At 36.3% G+C, this 18344-nt stretch overlaps 1 protein-coding gene across 8 annotated transcripts in view; it reads right to left on the bottom strand.

The window, feature by feature from the left end:
* The window catches only part of PRKAA2 (protein kinase AMP-activated catalytic subunit alpha 2), a 95064-nt gene that overhangs the window by 26933 nt on the left and 49787 nt on the right, over positions 1 to 18344 (bottom strand). For 6 of the 8 annotated variants that reach the window (XM_022575780.3, XM_089922008.1, XM_089922004.1 and 3 more), the window contains 3 exons: positions 15019 to 15523; positions 13181 to 13307; positions 1 to 11915 (listed from right to left, as the gene is read on the bottom strand). The exon at positions 1 to 11915 is cut by the window's left edge. In XM_022575780.3, coding sequence (XP_022431488.1) covers positions 11677 to 11915; positions 13181 to 13307; positions 15019 to 15523 — 871 coding nt within the window. In that variant the 3' untranslated portion in view covers positions 1 to 11676. Of the gene's footprint in view, positions 11916 to 12112; positions 12634 to 13180; positions 13308 to 15018; positions 15524 to 18344 lie in introns of all 8 variants that reach the window. The other 2 variants (XR_016395202.1, XR_016395201.1) reach the window with 2 other exon arrangements.

Raw genomic sequence — 18344 nt, forward strand, 5'->3', positions numbered from 1 at the left:
GTCTATTTTTCTTTTTTCTCAGGCATGAAGTTTAGTCACCTTAGGAAGATCAAGATCAAATGGTACAGTCTGCACAAGTGAGAACTCGTTCTAAGGTCTCAGTCCTGCCTCACATCAGTTTACGTGTCAGCATGAGATGGTGGAATCTGTGGAAACGTTCATCAGGAAATTTAGAGGAGAAAAACAAGCCCTCCACATTTAGATGTTGATTTTGCTCCTAAGCAGTTATCTTTCAATGTCTATTTCAGTATCTATTTCACTGCTGGCTCAAGAGACTGTGACACAGTGTGTGTTGGCATTCTGGCACTTGTTTAATGAGCCATGTCCAAAGTTAGAAATCACACCTTACGGCACCTGGTCAGTTGTGCAGACGGTTAGTTTGCTTCTAATGCTTCTAATGTTAGTACACGAGTGTTTATGATTTCTAGACGATGTTGTGCGTTTAAACTGGGTGTAATTTAATTCTGAAAAGTAAATAGTATAACCAACATCTTTGAAATATTCCAATTTAAGGTATAATCTCAAAGCAGAAGGACATTTATATTACCAACTTTATCACAAAACTAAAATCAGACAAATGCTGCCCAAAATTGGTTTCTTTGGGAATAGTATGCTGAAAAGTAGTTTTTTTCCTAAATTCACCCAACATTTTGAGAATTGCCTAAATATATTTAATAAAATTTAAATAATATATATGCTGTATCAGTTTAAAATAACCATTTTACTTATTTTAAACAACAGAATATTATTTTGTTTATGCCCAAATAGCTATTAAAATAATTCATAGGTATTTTTACTAACAGAAAGTAAAGAAACATAAATAATCTGAGCCGTAAATAACATTCTATTTTGCAGATGATGTACACTGCCTGTTAGGGTGATTCTGCCCTTCAAGGGTATGATCCATGGCTTCATCCTTTATACTGTGAGACTATTTTTTAAGCTTCTATATTCTTTTATCTTCTTTTTCTTGTTCCAAATGGCACATGCCAATAAAGGCCAAGCTTATTCTAGAAGACAGGGATCAAAAGTATTCATAAAGTTTAGAGAGGAAGATAGGTACAGAGATTATTACAAATAACAATTATAACACACAACATACAGGTGACACTGAAGCTTGGTCTTTAAACAAACACATATATTTGCTAGACAAGACACAGAGATGGAAAAATCCATGCTCTGCCTGGTGACCAGGAAGAAATTCAAGGTAAAAGGACTATAGTGTATCTGATAGGAAATGGCAAGTGCTAGAATGGGTTAAGTCAGGGCTAGAATGTGACAGAGTTCACTTGGACTTTTTTTCCTTTAGAGAGTAGGAACCATTCAAAGGTCTTAAGCAGGAAGACAATGCCAGGTGTCTGGAGAAAAAAGGAAAAAAAAATCATGGCAATATGGGTGAAAGATTATGGATGACAGATTAGAACGAGAGGAGACTAGTTACTTTTGCAATATTTGAGGAGTTAAGACCACTAGACCTTAAGACAGCAGCAACAGAAATATATAGTTTCAGGAGCCCCATTAGAGGTAGAAGTGAGAGAGAAAAGGAATTAGGAAGTGACACTGAGATTTCTTTTCTGGGAGATGAGATTAAGGCTGGCACCAAAGAAAGACTTAGAATATATTTCTGCTTGGACCCCCCCCCCCCCTGGATTGAATTTACTTCTCAGTGAGAGGCAGGGCAACCAGGCAACAGCAGCCCTCTCCCACACTGTGGGCACGGTAGAAGAGGAGGACATGGGACAGGTATGGCCCATGGGCAAAGCCAGAGGGAGTACCGGGCTATGTTGAGCAGACACCATTTCTGCAATAATCCTGTACAAAAGAGGATCAAAACCCACATAGCACACTTGCCACCGCACCAAAACGTGAAGTACCTTAAATCCTGAGGTGGCAGGGGGACTACATTTTACCTGACATAGGTTTGTCCCAGTCCATCTCATCACATGGCCTCTTATTCTAATTCCATGACTAAGCGCTGAGTCTCCATTTCCTCATCAGTAAAGTAGGGCTAATAACACTCACCTTGTCTACTTCTCAGGGTTGTTGTCAGGCTGTAATGTAATAATATAAATAAAAGTGTCCTAAAATCCTTAATACAAAATACTAAGTGTTGTTATTTTTAGTACCTGGCCTTTTCTGAAGTTGGAAGATGCTGAACACAAAAACAGGTTTTTGAAATTCAAAGGTTAAGACTTGAAAGAATGGCTAGGATGTAATAATTTTACATAGATATACTTAACAGTCTTTTGAAACTGAACACTTTTCTATGTTTTTTGAAGTATAAACCATTTGGTCTAACATAAACTAGTACCTAATTACTATTTATTGATAGGGAATACATTTTTAGGAAGAACATTCCAGCCACATGGAAGTAGTTGTTTCTGTTTCGCTATCAGCCACATTTCTTCCATTCTTTAAATCACGGCACTGACACTAAACTTCATACACTATTAATCGACAAGGTTCTTTAATGTAAACATTATAACTAAAGTTTCAGTAATGTCTCAAGCAAATGTCATCTGTCTCCTAGAAACCCTCATCTAGCAGAACATTTCAATGGAAAAACTGTCTATTTTACTGTTTAATTTTGCATAAAAAGAAATCATTAAAGATGAGAACACTCTGTTGGCTAAAAGACAGCTTACAAAGGGACTTGACCCTAACAGAGGCTTCCACTGGGCCTCTCATTCATTTACAGGCTGGGCCACCAGCAACCTGTTAACATGCACCACCAAAGCTGTCCCTTCCTCCTTCTGAGTACCTCTGACACACACGGTCTTCCAAGTCGACATAGCTTTCTCTTGAGCAGGGCCTCTCCCGCACATGTTCAGAACTTTTAAAACATAGATTCTGAGGGGAAGAAGAGGAAGGGCAAAAAGTCAATATATAATGACAAATTCCTAAGAAGTGGTTGTTTCTGGGTAACAGAGTTTGGATGATTTTTTTCAGCTTCTTCAAACTTCCTGTACTCAGATTTCCTACGATAAGCATGTATTACCCATACAATTTAGGAAATAAAGGAAAAAAAAGTATTCACTAATAAAAACAAATCTGTTCTTCTAAGTTTGGATAAAGCAAATTGAAATCTTATATAGCTTGACTTTGATGTGTTTTTAATGAGAGCTAGCATATACTTTTCAAAAAGTTGCTTTTAGATAGATATATAAATATGGGAGGTGACCATCATAAGCACATAGGACCACATCTACATTGCTTGTTCTCTATTCTCAGCAGCCTTCAGTGTAAAATTTTGTTGTAAACCTGAGGTCTTCTATGGTGAGCAGAATTTTGGCCTCCGTGATCTCCGTGTCCTGGTTTTAATACCTGTAAATATGTTAATGTGACTTGGAAAAAAGGGACTTTTTATAGATGAAATTGTTTGCTACCCAGCTGGCCTTAAATAGGAAGGTTATCGAAGTGAGCCCTATTTAATAGCATGGGCCCTTACAATCAGAAGAGGAAGGCAGAAGAGTCAGCCAGTTAGAGATGTAGTGAAGAGGAGGCAGGCGACATTTGAAGCATAAGCCCCCTGTCACTGGCTTTGAAGGTGAAGGGAGCCATGGACCAGAGAATGATGCTGGTCTCTAGAAGCTCCAAGTGATCCCTAGCCAAAACCCAGAAAGGAAATGGGACTGCAATCCCACAGCAGCACAGAACTAAATTCACCACCAACTTGAATGAGCTTTGAAACAGACTCTGCCCCAGAACCATGCCCTACCAATGCTTTGGTTTTCAGCCTGTGTAACTTGGTGCAGAAACACCAGCTAAGCCCACCGAACTTCTGACTTACAGAACTGTAAGACAATAAATTTGTGTTGTTTAAGTCACCAAGTTTGCAGTAACTTCTTATGGCAGCAATAGGAAACTAATACAATGGCTGAAGTTAGAAACTACAGTGTACAACAAGGAAGACAAAAGTGGGCAAAGATGGTATGGAATCTCCAAGGAATCACAGGAAGCAAAGTTCTACAATGGCTTTGTCTGTAACTATTAATTGAGTTGCAGACTATTAGCTTAATGACTGAACAGAAACAAAACAGCTTTCAAATTAACCAGAGACTTTAATTTGATTTTTGTGAAAAAAGCTTGTAAGTAATCAGATAGGCTGCGTTTCTCTTTTGTGTTTGTTACCTGTGAGTTTGTGCAGTGCAAGTATTAACTAGGGAGAACCTATAACTATGAAATGCTGTGTAATTCAAGAAGACGTCTTTACCACACAGTTGCTGGAAGACATTCTTCCCACTGATCATTTAACACTCACAAAAAATACATAACAAACGAAACTGAACTTTGAATCTATGGTTATTAAAACACAAAAGCACTAAGAGTCTGGTCTTTTTTGTCCCTTCCTGAAATGAATTATAGAAAATGATCCCAATTTCAACAGTTAAAAAAATTATTTTAATAGATAGATATGCAATCAAGTGCTTCGGTGGGTAAATGCATCAGCCTACGGGAGTTTTTTTTTCCAAAGATGGGCTAAGAAAGAATGAATGCAAAGCGTTCTTGAAAAATTTCTGAACAATTAATATCCAATCTTACATTTTCTTATGATTGTCATGGACACAACCTAATGGCTGTCAACTTTCAGTTTTGTTTGTTGCACTCAAAAAGTCACTGTATGATATTTAAGCATACATGATACAGAACACATTCTTCCTAAAACAACATTAAGATTACTATGCTTAGAGTTCACAGTTCTCTAACAATTTTACATTAAACACTCAAAACGTCATACAACCATAGATATTTGTGGTTCCTCTGGAGAGGAAGCTGTATTTTGGTACATTAAGGCATCTTCAGCCAACAGTTTAAGAAGTTCTGAATGCTGCAACAAAAGACAAATTTGATATTTGGATGTTCGATACTTTCAAGAAATTTTTAAAGTCCCTTAAAATAAGAATACCATAATTTGTGAAACTGGTCTTAAACATTTTTACCCCTATATTCTTACCACGTAAGACTTACCTGAAATCAAGATACTCATCCTATCAGTATCAAAGATATCTATTAAAAAAAAGGAAGGGATTTACATTAAATATGATGATAAACCCTGTATTTTAAGCAAGGGCCTTCACTTTCTCACACACATCTGTGAGGTAGGTTATTATCCACATTTTGTAGATTAAAAAAACTAAATGAGGTTAAATGACTTGCTGCTGTCAAGCAGCCAAACTGAGAATCAGATTCAAAATTAGATTTTGTTCTTTGCTCCGCATTATTTCTTTCCTTTACAAACTTTTTAAAGGGTTGAAATATAAAGATTGCTATTCACTGCATTCATTTTAAAAACATGAAAAGGCAGCCATACTTTTACCAAGGTGACTTAAAAAGTGAAGCAACATAAAACAAACAGAAAAACACATTTAGTGAACAATTTCTGACAATGAAAGTGAGGTCTGGCCAAAGGAACCTGAAAACAAACAGGCAAAAGCAAACAATGTGACTGTTTGTGGAGGACAGATTTAAGGAAAAATGAGAAGAATTAGGGAAAAAACACAGTTTAAACAAGTTTTTGACTAATTATTAGTCCTACAACTCAAGAGAAAAGGCACAATTAATTAAGGTGTTTTTGTTTTTTTAGTGGATCTGTTTTTTCCATCTTAGGAAAATGTTATCTGTATAGAAAAATGGACTTTCTTTGTAACAAAACTTTAAAGGACTTTTAGCTGTGAAAAATGCATGCTTAAATTAGCAGCAAAAATTAAATATGCAGTTCTCCTTGGCTAGAATGTTCCTATTCCTTCCTTGAAATTTTTTTTTTCTTCAGTCTTTTTTTTAATACATCTTTATTGGAGTATAATTGTTTCACAATACTGTGTTAGTTTCTGTTGCCCAACAAAGCGAATCAGCCATATGCACACACATGTCCCCACACCCCCTCCCTCTTGAGCCTCCCTCCCATCCTTCCTTGAAGTTTTAAATCGACACAAAGTAGCAAACCGCGAATTAAGAAATTCCCACTGTATGAACCTTGTCAACATTCTCTGTATGTTCAAAAGAGCTGTCATGCTAGGATATTCTATAAGCACTTCACTTTTTTCCTGGAAAGAGCATTCTGCTCTCGGATTTCCTTAATTGCACTTTTTCAAATGTAACTTAAATTTACTTACCCTGCTTGTCCAAATAACCATGAGCTACTTCCATAACATCTAAGCTGCTTGACATATAAACGGTAGTTACCAGAAGTCACATATACGATCACGGCTGCAAACTGGCATTGCTATGCAGGCTGGCAGTAAACATTAACATTGGCTCATGAAATTAATACAGCCCCGCAGTCTAACTTCTAGACCCAGCCTGATTCTTATCAGGTTATGACTGAAAAAGTTTAATTAAAACTCAACATAGTCTAGACTGTGGGTCCTGTTCTTTATGTTATTACTGTTCAGTGGCATCAAATGCATTATAATTATATAGGGAAAGGCTGGTAAGGATGCCAGCAACTTGCTTAAATAAGATACACTTTTAAAAGCTCAAACATAAATTACATTTCAAATTTTTATAAGGTTTAAAAGACTCCATATCAAGCCAATAATAATTAGGTAGTTTGTGAATAGAAATATACTCTACGAAAATAGCATCTTATCATCTAATATGCATATAAAATGAAAAATTATCAATCTGTATATGAAATTTAGATAAGCCTAATTTAGATTAATAGTCAAAAACTATGATAATTTAAGATAGGAGTTGGGGCTAGTTTTACTTTCTAAAAAAATCTTTGCTATGAGAATCATATAAATAAAGTTAAAGGAAGAATCACGTCCTAAAAAGTTTCTTCAGTATTTTTTAAGCACCCCCAATAGCTTAGAAGTACTTAACAAAAATCAATATGCTAGTCATAAATGCTTACGATAATTACATCTAGTTAGTACGATCAACTGGTTCAAATAATTAAACTAAAAAATATTCAGTTAAGACTACTTCATGTCACTCTAAGACTTGAAAGCAATACATCTTTATTTTTATTACTCAACTATGCAGATATTTCAGTGATTCAGACTGTTTTCCCCTGGAGGAAGGGGGCATATAAAGAGCAGTGATCATCACTGAACACTTGTATGGCATTAAAGCCTCGTGAAGAGCTTTCTGGTCCTGCTTTCTCATCTGGAAAATCGTTAACTCACAAGGTTACTGTAACATATTAAATAAGTTAATAGACGATATGGAGGGTCTCTGGATCTAAAAATCACTATTAAAATGTATGGAACACTTCCATCACTCCAAATTAGTAATCTTTTGCTTTACGGCAAGTACACGTGACATTTGAACATGTTTGGTTTTCTGGATGATTTTTACCATTTGTATTCCAGGGAGGCAGCTGTATTTAGAAAAATATTTTAGTATATACCTTCAAAACACCTCGCCAAACAAATACAGATCATTCACGCTAGTATAAAATCTCTAAATGTGTAAAAAGTGAGCACTAATACACATCATATGAAAAGGCAGAGAAGACGGAACTTTAAAGCTGAAAGGTAGCTCGGAAGTCTTTTAATCTATCCCTCCCACTTTAGAGGTTACAAAAATGAGGCCCAACACAGGATGTGACTTACAAACAGATTGCACAGATCCCTCATCCAGAATTTTAGAGTTTCTGAGAACTATTATTAAAATAAATACATTCCCTATTTTTAAAGTCACAGAGTGACAGAATGATCAGGTAAAGAAGTGCCAAATTGAAAACGTGGAGGTCTTTAAAAAGAAATAAAAACAGACAAAACTGTGAACATGTCTAGCATTTAGATATTGAGATTTCACAGCCATTAACAGGATTTAAATTATTAACCAGTGAATAGACAAACATGCAGTGTCTACGGTAGGCACATTCCAAGATCTTATATTTTATAAATGGAAGGTGCATTGCTTATATTAACTCAATATACTGTACATTTACAGATAAATCCAAATAGTCAAAAAATCTGTAACAGTAGTCTATGGTTATCTTCTCAATTACGTCTCATCTAATAAAAAAATCAATCTGTATTCCCTGAGTACAAACTGGCTAGGGAATAAGAGAAAGCAAGCCCAGGATTCTGTAACTGTCCCAGGAAACCTATTTGCAGAAAGGGGAGAATTGTCTGTACTACATATAGCCAATTCCCTGACATGGAATACTGTTATTTCTGAATAATTTAGGCTCTTGGATTCTCTTTATAGCTGGCAAGTATCAAGGAATGCAAACACTAGTGGTTACAAAAGTGTCTCAAAAATTTGTTGATGAAAACAAAAGCCCAACTTATAATAGTTTGCCTCCCTCCCTCCCAACATATCTAATTTGGGATGTTGTTTGTTCCTTCATTAAAGAATAACAGGAATTAGATCTAAATATGGTGTTCTATATATAAAAGTATTTAGAAAATGTTCACTGACTATACTTTCTGAAAGTAAGAATCAATGTTATTGACTCATTACCCATAGAGCCATAAGCATTAGTTACTAGTCTCTTAGACAATTTTTAGAAGTAACCTTGTTTAAGGTTTTTCAGTTCTCCATTCAACACAAAAAAGAATAAATTTTGCTCTCCACAAAATACCACAACCTGATTAAGAAAATCAAGGTGCTATGAAACAAGTTGTAGACATATAAAATTCTACTAATCCAGCATTCACTCAAGATGAATATGTCTACAGGCTAAAATGAAATTATTCTGATTTTGAACCAGATTCTCTCCAATAACTGATAAGGGAAAAGGAAATCTTATTCTTATCTACCCATTATGGCAACCTGGTACAATAATTTTCTTAAAATAGTATTTTTCAAATATGTTTTTTCCCAGGGGATGGTAAGTTTAAAACCATGTTTACATTAATCTGGGCAAAGCAGGGTTAAACAAAGTTAAACGGTTTTCTTTTTTTCACAGAAGGACTGGTCAAAGGCTTTATGCCCACATCCTCTGTCATCTTCAAGCAGGAGAGTAACATGCATCATTTTCCAAGCTTTGCTCAATGAAACCCCTTTTCTACAGAGCATCTGACAGAATGCAGTTTGGGAAATGCTGTTCTAGAACCAGTGTGGACTCCATTTCCATGATATAGCTAAGACTTTATCTGTAGCCTAATAATAGAAGCTCTCCTCCAGAATCTTAACATGAAGAAACTGTTCCTACCCCAGGTCTGTCTACCACATACCATATCCACAATTACCCAGTTTACAAGACTGAAATGTGGGAATTTAGCAACTGATTTCTTTCCCTCTCCCTGCTCATTAGCAACAAAGAGTCTCCTATGAAAATGTTCTAGCCCTGTTATGCTGGGCTGAGCCTCCTGTAATCTTCTCTCTACAAACAAAGTACTACGCCATCTACATTCACAGAAGAGCTGTGCTCTAAAACCTTAAGGACACAAGAACCCAAACTGTGACCCTTGGTCCTCCTAAAATTCAACAGATGGCTATCAAAATGTAGATATTCATAAATACTGGCAAGAATGAGAAAATAGTAAATAACTTCTTAACTCTTAAAAAACATGACAGTCATCCATTTAAAGCAATTTTGATATAAGTTTCTAACATTTGATTCATTAGACTAAAGAAGCTAAAATGCCACTGGATTCCTTCCTACCGTTTCTCTGTCTTCAAAATTGTTAGGGATTTTGTCATTGGGAATAAGGAATCAGATTAATTCCTTATTTTGAAGGTCACCCCATTCATAGGCAAGTATTATGAGGTGGCCCTGTTTTTCCCTAAAGAAGTATTTACACATTTGTTGAGGCCAAAATTATGCCATACCTATATGCAGCAGGACTGCTTTTCCCTATAAAAATATTCACAAAAAAGTATCCTTCGATGCCACTAGGTGGCAATCTTTCAAAGGTTTAAACTTAACACGTCTTAACTGCCTGCAACCCCACCCTCTTTCCCAAATTGGCTAATAAGGATTCCTTGTATTTTGATATTAAGAAGTCAGGCTTAAAAGTTATATAACACCATCTTAAAAAAGTTCTGCAAAACAGTATGATGTGACGCACTGCAAACTCCTGACTCAAAGCTCTTTAAAGACAGACATACTTGTCTTTCATAAACACAAGAGAAATTTGGTCTAACATTCTCATTTGCTTCTTGGTAGAAAACACATTAATTTTGGCAAAGAGAAACCTGTCAAGGCAATGTCACTTTTTGTTTTCAAGAGCTTAATCTTTTATAGGGTAAGTCAGGTGAATGAGATTGTTAATTATAACATATTAAACAAGACAAATGAATAAATACAAATTCGATAAATTATACATAATTTTAAAATTAAATATTTTTACTAAAACAAAATATAATCAATGGGCTATTATCTACCCTGCTGTATATAGGTTTTTTGTTTTTTTTAAAAGCCTTAAAAAAACCTGCACAAAGCCAAAAAAAAAAAGTTTGGTTTTTTCATTTAAAAGCACTGGTGCGAATACATATATGTATATATGTAAACAACACATATATTTACTCAAGAGAGAATTTTTTGAATGTTTAAGGCTTCCCTGCCCTACCAGGTTCAACAGTGAAAGTCACAGCCTACCAAACCTTGGAAGTACACAAAAGCCCTTAGGGCCAGAACAGTGTTTCAAACTGGATGGCTAGCAACCAAGATATAGAAGAAAGAAAGAGAACCAGAAAAGATTTCAAAGCTGAGTCAATTAGCCACTAAGGATCAAACAATAAACGAAGACAAAGGTGACTAGGGAAGGTGAGGGAGGGGGGTAAATACAGTAACAAACTTCTGATGAATAATTAGCATTATGGGATGCAACAGGACACACACATACACACAGCTCCACACCACCACACACAATAAGAGATCAAAGATAAGAGTTCTCTTTAAGAGACTGTTGACATTTTGCTTTGTTTCATTTAACTGTCTATTTTATCATGCTTGGTGAAGTACAAAAATAAACAGAGTGAAAAAGAATCTGAGAAACGTAGATTTTGAAGCCATGTTGTAAAATGATATAAGTTTATGAAAAAGACAAAGGTGGTTGCAATTCCATATGTTCCAGTACTGAGTGGAACCTTGAAGGCTCTTAAATATGTTATTCAGGAAAATCTCAAGATAAAACCTCTAGTTGGTTATAGCTGTTTTTAAGGAACCTGGAAATGACCGTTACCTGTTTCAGGACCACAGCCCTTCTGTTGAACACTGGGCAATATTTGCAAAAACTGCTAGCAGAACTTGGTTTCTGAAATTTGGGGGGCTGGCTCTTAGGATTTCAACATTTAATTACTATCTTACTAATGTTTGGGCTATTTTTTTTAATCTTCTTGTGCATAAACACAGCTTAAAGCCTGCTGAAATTTAGGAAGCAAACTGGATTTATCTACACTAAACAGTAAAGCAAGAAGATGTTGCCCAACCACCCTTTGACTGAGATGGTTTCCCAGTAAAGGGGTATTAATCACCTGTGGTGAATCCACAGTTTTAGATTAACAATAACCTTCATCGATGTTCACGTATTAAAGATACTACCTGTGTAAATTTATCAGAGGCAAAACAGAATCACAGATATCGACAGTAAATGAAATGTCAGACTTTTACATTTTCAGTCATTTCAGTGGTGTTGAGCGTCCCCTGGAGATAGTCACAGCTCTCAACCAGTACTGCAGAGTATGTGATATCCATAAGTAAAACAATAATTTAACGAATATATCTGATTTTCACAGTGCAAAAACAGAAAGATAGAAACTCAGGAAAGATCATCAACGGGCTAAAGTAGTGATCAGACTGGCACACATTTCAAAAAAATCCATGGTGTGACTGCCCAGGCGAGGTGGAACTGAAGACGATGTGCTTCCGATCAGGGAGCCCGTGAGGGAGCCAGAGAGCAAATGGCTCTCCGCAGTTACAGAATCCAAACTGGATCGCGGTCTGTGTAAGCCAGCAGCAGAGCAGGACCGCTGGGGCGTTGAGGAGCCAGACCTCTGCTCCACCACCTCATCTGAAATGGACCAAAGAAGAGCAATTTATAAGAAAGGTATATTTGCCCAAGCCCTTCCTATGAAGATACCTTATGCAGAATATTAAGTAAACACATCTGAGCAAGGGCAACCTGACAGCAAACGTCATGTTTCAGTGTTTTAGGAGCAGGGGTGGCAAAAGCTCTTCCCTCCCACAATCGTAACAGACATCACTCACCAATCTCAACACTCCCGTACGGTCAAAATGTGACTCCTAAATCCTTCTCAACATGGTATTCGACAGTAACCTTGAAATCAAACTGATATCCCTTTCATTTGAAGAAAGCACACCTTTGGAGGATTATTTTCTTGCGTTGTATCAATAGAAAAAAATCATTAAGATAAAAACAAAAGTTGCCATTGCACTGATCCTTCAGCGTACATTGCAACTGCCTAGGGGAAGGGGCAAGGGAAATCTTGTTTAAAAGGCAGATTCCCAGTTTCCCAGGACCCATCTCCAGAGATTCTGATTTGCTAGGTCTGGGAGAGTTCCTAAGAATCCTCTTTTTAATAAGAACTCTGGGTAATTTTGATGAAGGTGGTCTGGGGACCATATAAACACAGCTATAGTTGATGGCAGTTTAAGAATAAAGTTTAAATGCTGTTGAAAACAACTTCCCTAACTATGCACTCCGTTTTCCTCTGGTTCCATCCAGCGGTGGACTCTTGGTTTATTCTGCTTGTATCCCACTTGGGCCCCTGCGTGGTATAAGCACATTTGCTCAGCCAGGTTTGACTCTTGGCACACACGAGGTCCTTGGACATGACCACCTCCGTTGACTCCTCTGCCTCCTGGATGGCCATGGGCACCAAAATCCAGCCCAAATCTCAGGAAAGGCCTATCTGGAAACCTTGGCCACCCAAGATGAAAGAAGCTGATGAAGAATGAGGTTTAGATATTATAATGTTTACTGATAAAAGATGAATGGAGAAGTGTGACAAAGAATCTAACAACATCAACTAATTTTAGGTAAAAATTGCTTTCCTGTTGTTCCTTACTTTTCTCCACAGGCAACACTACAAATGACTATTTTTATACCAAGGAAGCACTTCTGTTGGAGAAGTGCTAGATTAGAGATTTTCCACGTCTTCAATCCTTTGTTTCACTTACATTTTTAGTTAAGTCTAGATTACTTAAAAACCAGTATAGAAGACCTACCCACCATGTCTTTGAGATGGTTTAATATCTTGTCAACTAGTGCCAAGTTTTATCTTCTCAGAGCTCATGCCTGCATGGCTTCCTTACCATCAATGCTTTTAAAGTCCAAAAGATAGCTTCTATTGTCAACTAGGTACAGCTGTAAGCTCATTTTCACATAATTGCCAGTCACTGGATTTCTTCTTCTTACACGGAGATGGTATGCATTCACTACCTAAAATGAAAAATCTTTAAGGAAAAACATTCGAAATAACAAACTGCAAAATATCTCCCTTATTCTTATTGCAAAGAATAATATCAAAACAAATAACTGATAGAGGTGGGGTAGAGAGGGAATTCCTGAATGATCTTTTTTTTTTAACATTACATAGTAGTTTAGTATTTATTTAATCCCACTAACAGTACTGTGTACAACAGTTAAAATTCAAAGGGAACTCAGAGACTCTAGAGAGTCCGGCCTTCTTTCCAGATATGCCTCCACTCTAAACCATCAGTAATATTTTGGTTGCCCAAAGGTATCAACTTGGATACCTTTACCTATGAATATAGAATAGACAGAAAAAGGACAAATAACATGTCAATGGTTTGAATCAGGAACTGTTAACAGGTACTGCCACGAAATTTAAGTATCGTAGTAATCTCGTAAAGAAGATACTATTTGCCTTTTGAAGATAATAAAACCACAACTCAGATAAAGAAGATTCTGGTTTTCAAAACATCTTATCAAATTAGTTCCAAAAATTTCTCAGTAAGAATTTTTTGTTTTTGCTTTTGTTTTCTTTTACGCGGGCCTCTCACTGTTGTGGCCTCTCCCGTTGCGGAGCACAGGCTCCGGACGGGCAGGCTCAGCGGCCATGGCTCACGGGTCCAGCCGCTCCGCGGCATGTGGGATCTTCCCGGACCGGGGCACGAACCCGTGTCCCCTGCATTGGCAGGCGGACTCTCAACCACTGCGCCACCAGGGAAGCCCCTCAGTAAGAATTTTAAAGACATTAACATCTCCTTTTAAACTAAATAAAACTGCTTCAGAAAAGGGAGATCTGTTTTTTTTTAATGGTTTTAAGGAAATATTATTTTATTCATTCCATGTACAAATAATGAAATAAAAACAGGTCAAATGAATATTTACATGATATGTTTGAAAATTTTTTTCTTCCGTTAAAAGTACATTCACAGTCCTCAAGAAAGGAACAAGAGTAAAAGATACCTGAAAGTAAAAAATTGATTTTTCCCCCACATACACTCGAATAGAACTGAAATGAATTTGAGTAATAAAAAAGTAAAATGTGGGCTGAGAATAAGAAAAATAAACTGCAACTAAGGACTAAAAGAACAAGCCAAATAAGACAGATTTTTCTCAACTTACAGAAAAGTATTTGTTTACTGAATAAATATGTCCTGATGGTATAATTTGTGTCAACCACTTGCTGTTACAGCTACTGGCAAAAAGAAAAAAACCCTCCCTTAAAAAGGAGAGAGAAAAGTAAAAACACAGTGTCTTTGAAGACACATGACTTTTTATTGTTATGATGCATGCTGAAACAGGTTTTCAAGAGATTTCTCAAGAGATTCAAGAGATTAAATTCTCTTGAATTCAAGAGATTAATTTCTCAAGAGATTTCAAGTTGATTAAAACTTTGTTTCTCAGCCAAGAATGCTATTCTATAATTAAAAAAATACATAGGTCCCCAACATTGACAGTTCTTCATCCTTACAGACATTTGTTTTGTTTTGTTTTGAATGCACATGGTACATTATTGGAAAGAATGGGATTTATCAGCCAGAAGCATCAAGACCACTAAATTCATATCTAAATCAAAAACAACTTTTTTTATTGACCTTAGTACCCAACTCAGCAGCTCAGAGCAGCTTACTACACAAAAAATGGCTTCTACAAATGATCTTCATATACTACAATTTCCTACCTTCCATTCAAAATCCAGCTGCTTCATAGCTCGGTAAACTTCAGCCATAATGTCATATGGTTTGCTTTGACTTCGGATTCCAAGATGCCACTTGGCTTTTTTCACAGCTAAAGATTTGGGCTTAGTTGTATTCAGTGCATCCAACGGACATCTTGCTTTAGGGCTGTCTGCTACAAGAGGTGGCATCCTTTCTGGATGAGGTTTCAGGCCTGGGGGAATATGCATGGCACTATCATCCATAAAAGAACCAGTTGGGGGACTAGAGGCGAGGTAGAACTCACTGGCTTGGTTCATTATTCTCCGATTGTCAATGATAAGATGATAAGCCACTGCAAGCTGGTCTTGAGGGTCACCACTATATAAACTGTTCATTACTTCTGATTCTGTACACTCAAATTTTTCACACACTTCTTTCACAGCCTCATCATCAATGACGTTAGCATCATAGGAGGGGTCTTCAGGAAATAAGTAACTGGGCAAATCTTGTTTAAACCATTCATGCTCTCTAGGAAAAATACCACAATACACTATTGTAAGAACATGCTTTGGCAAGTCCCGAACAATTCAGACATGGGGTAATACAATATAACAGAATCAGAAAGACCTGGTCTCTAGTCACTTACTAGCTATTGGACCCTGGGTAAGTTGATTCGTCCCTGCTCTTGAATAACTATGATTATTCAGACTTGGGTATTTGGCTGACATTTTCTCAAAAAAAAAATGAAATGAGCCTGTCACGTCAAAGGAAACAACTGGCAGTATTTGTTGCCAATCATAAAATTCAAGCTTTCAAGCAAAATGTTAGAATTTTGCATCATTTGTGTCTGTCTCCAAGAGTTTGACAGCTTCTCAATACTTAAAGGCTACTACATTTATCATGAAGAGGATAATGACTGTAATTTGATATTATATAATAAAATGTGTCACCATTTGGAACATCAGTCTACCTCAATAACCCAATATTTTCCATATGACCAATGCAAGATGTTACAGAATCATACATGGGCAAAAGGTCCACTCAAAATACAGACCAGACCAGTGGATTTTAATGTAATAAAGTACAAAAGTTCACTGATATGTTTTCTTATTTGATATTGCAATTAACATGTTAAGCTTTGGTTTAATATCAAAGAAGAATCTCTGTAACTATCTGAAAGGCTATGAAAATGTTCCTCCCTTTTCCCACCACTTATTTGAGATCCGATATTTTTCCCAGACTTCAACTAATACAACATATTGCAACAGATGACTGAAGAAGCAGATAATGAGAACCTAGCTGCTGTCTCTGATTTAGAGGATTTGAAAAATGTAAAAGACAGGTACTCTTGTCACCATATTTTCTTGTTTTGGAAAATAAGGTTATTTTTCATAAGAGACATATTATTCAGAATAACATGTAGTAGGTTCATTATTATTAAGTGAATTAAATATTTTTAAAATTTCTCAGTTTTGGTTTCTAATATGATATTGATAAATACGACCTATATTTAAAAAAGACTCTTTGGAGTCCTCAATTTTAAGACTGTAAAGGGGTACTCAAACCAAAATGTTTGAGAACCAGTCTCCTAGATCTTATTTTCTCACTCTTCTGGGCCTTTGCACATGATGTTACTATTGCCACCCTAGAATATCCCACCCATTTTCATTTAACTAACATGTACTATGCCTTCAAGATTGTGTAAGCATTGCTACATGGTAAATTGGGCACTCCCTAAGCTAAATTTCGATCAGTATACATTTTACCTGAATGCCTTCTATTGACTAATTCATTTATGAATATTTACTAAGGACATACCGTGGTAAAAAGGCACACTCCTTCTCACAGAAATTATATTCTAGCTGAATACAGATTAAACAAACACTCTCAAAAATGAATATATAGTTACAAATACACAAATATAAAAATCCTGTGATAAAGATTATGAGTGAAAAGTACAGGGTAAAATAAGAGTATATAATTCAGAATGGGAGGTAGGTGATTAAGGAAGCCACTCTCAGTAATATTTAAGAAGATACCAGAATGACTAGAAGTCAGCTAAGCAGAGCTGGGGAACAGGTATTCCCAGCAAAACAAACAATACATGCAAAGACTCTGAGATAAGAAAAAATTTTGCTACGTTCAAGGAACTGAACTGAGGCCACACTCATGAAATCATAATGAGTTACGGGTTAGAGTGGCAAAAGATATCAGGTATTTCTGACAGCTGTAGGCTATAAAAAAGGTCTTTGGACGAAACTATGGGTGATGAAAATAACTGAAAGATTTTAAAGAGACAGGTGTGACATGATCTAATTTGCATCCTGTAAAGATCATTCTGCTTGTGATAAAGAAATTGAATTGAAAAGATAAGAGTAATAATGAGGAGGAGGAGGAGGATGCTAGTGCAATAGCCCAAGTGAGAAATGATGGTGTGCCAGGCCTTGAGTATACACACAGAGATGAAACTTCTACAGCTTCTAGTAGATGATGCTATTATAACACTCATACTTTCTTATAGTTGTTACAGTTTTTTTTTCTTAATCCTCCCCACTAAACTGGGAACTCCTTGAAACAGGGACCATGCCTTATTCACCTGCATTCTAGTACCCAGTACAGAGTAAATGCTCAGTAAATGCAGAATAAATGATGAACAGCCAATGAAGTCAAAAATGAATTTATAAATGTGTTTAATTGCTATATCATGATAATAATAAGCACTTAAATAAATGTTTAGTAATAAAATGACTGGTGAATACTAATTTTTTCAAAAGAAATAATAGAAAAAAATTAATTGTTACACATCTAACATTTTTAAAATATCAATATCAAATAGGGAAGATGAACACTTTTGAATGAACTCCAAAAATTCATTCTTCCATAACAGAAATGAGATTACTAGTGAAAATTGTCAAAATCAACTTTTTCAGAACTCTGCAAATTAACCAAAGGCCTGTAATAATCTGAGGAGTGTTTGTTTAAAAAATTGGCCGAGTCTCAGTAAGAACAGCGAGATCTGTGACACTTTAACACATTTTTGACCAGAGACGTATTACAGCCACAGGTGTTAGTCTTAGTTTCTGCAAAAATCCCCCAGTCAATAAAGCGTTAAGTTACTCCATATCCATCTCCTTTCCCCATTTCTACGGTAGCCTTGAAAACCAACAGCCTCACAATCATTGTAGCCCAAAAAACCAGCATCTAGCAACCACTGGTGGGGGGATGGGGAGAAGAATAGGTTTAGAGTTCTCCAAAAGTCCTATCCCAAGAGAACTGTCGTTATTTGACATGGCTAGCAGATCTCTGGAAACCTCTACACTCAAGCCTTGTCTTCATCTGACCTGACTCA

The sequence above is a fragment of the Delphinapterus leucas genome, chromosome 1 (assembly GCF_059928025.1).
Source record: "Delphinapterus leucas isolate spDelLeu-1000000601 "Yukka" chromosome 1, BTC_Dleu_Yukka2, whole genome shotgun sequence".
In the NCBI taxonomy this organism is placed as follows: Eukaryota; Metazoa; Chordata; class Mammalia; order Artiodactyla; family Monodontidae; genus Delphinapterus; species Delphinapterus leucas.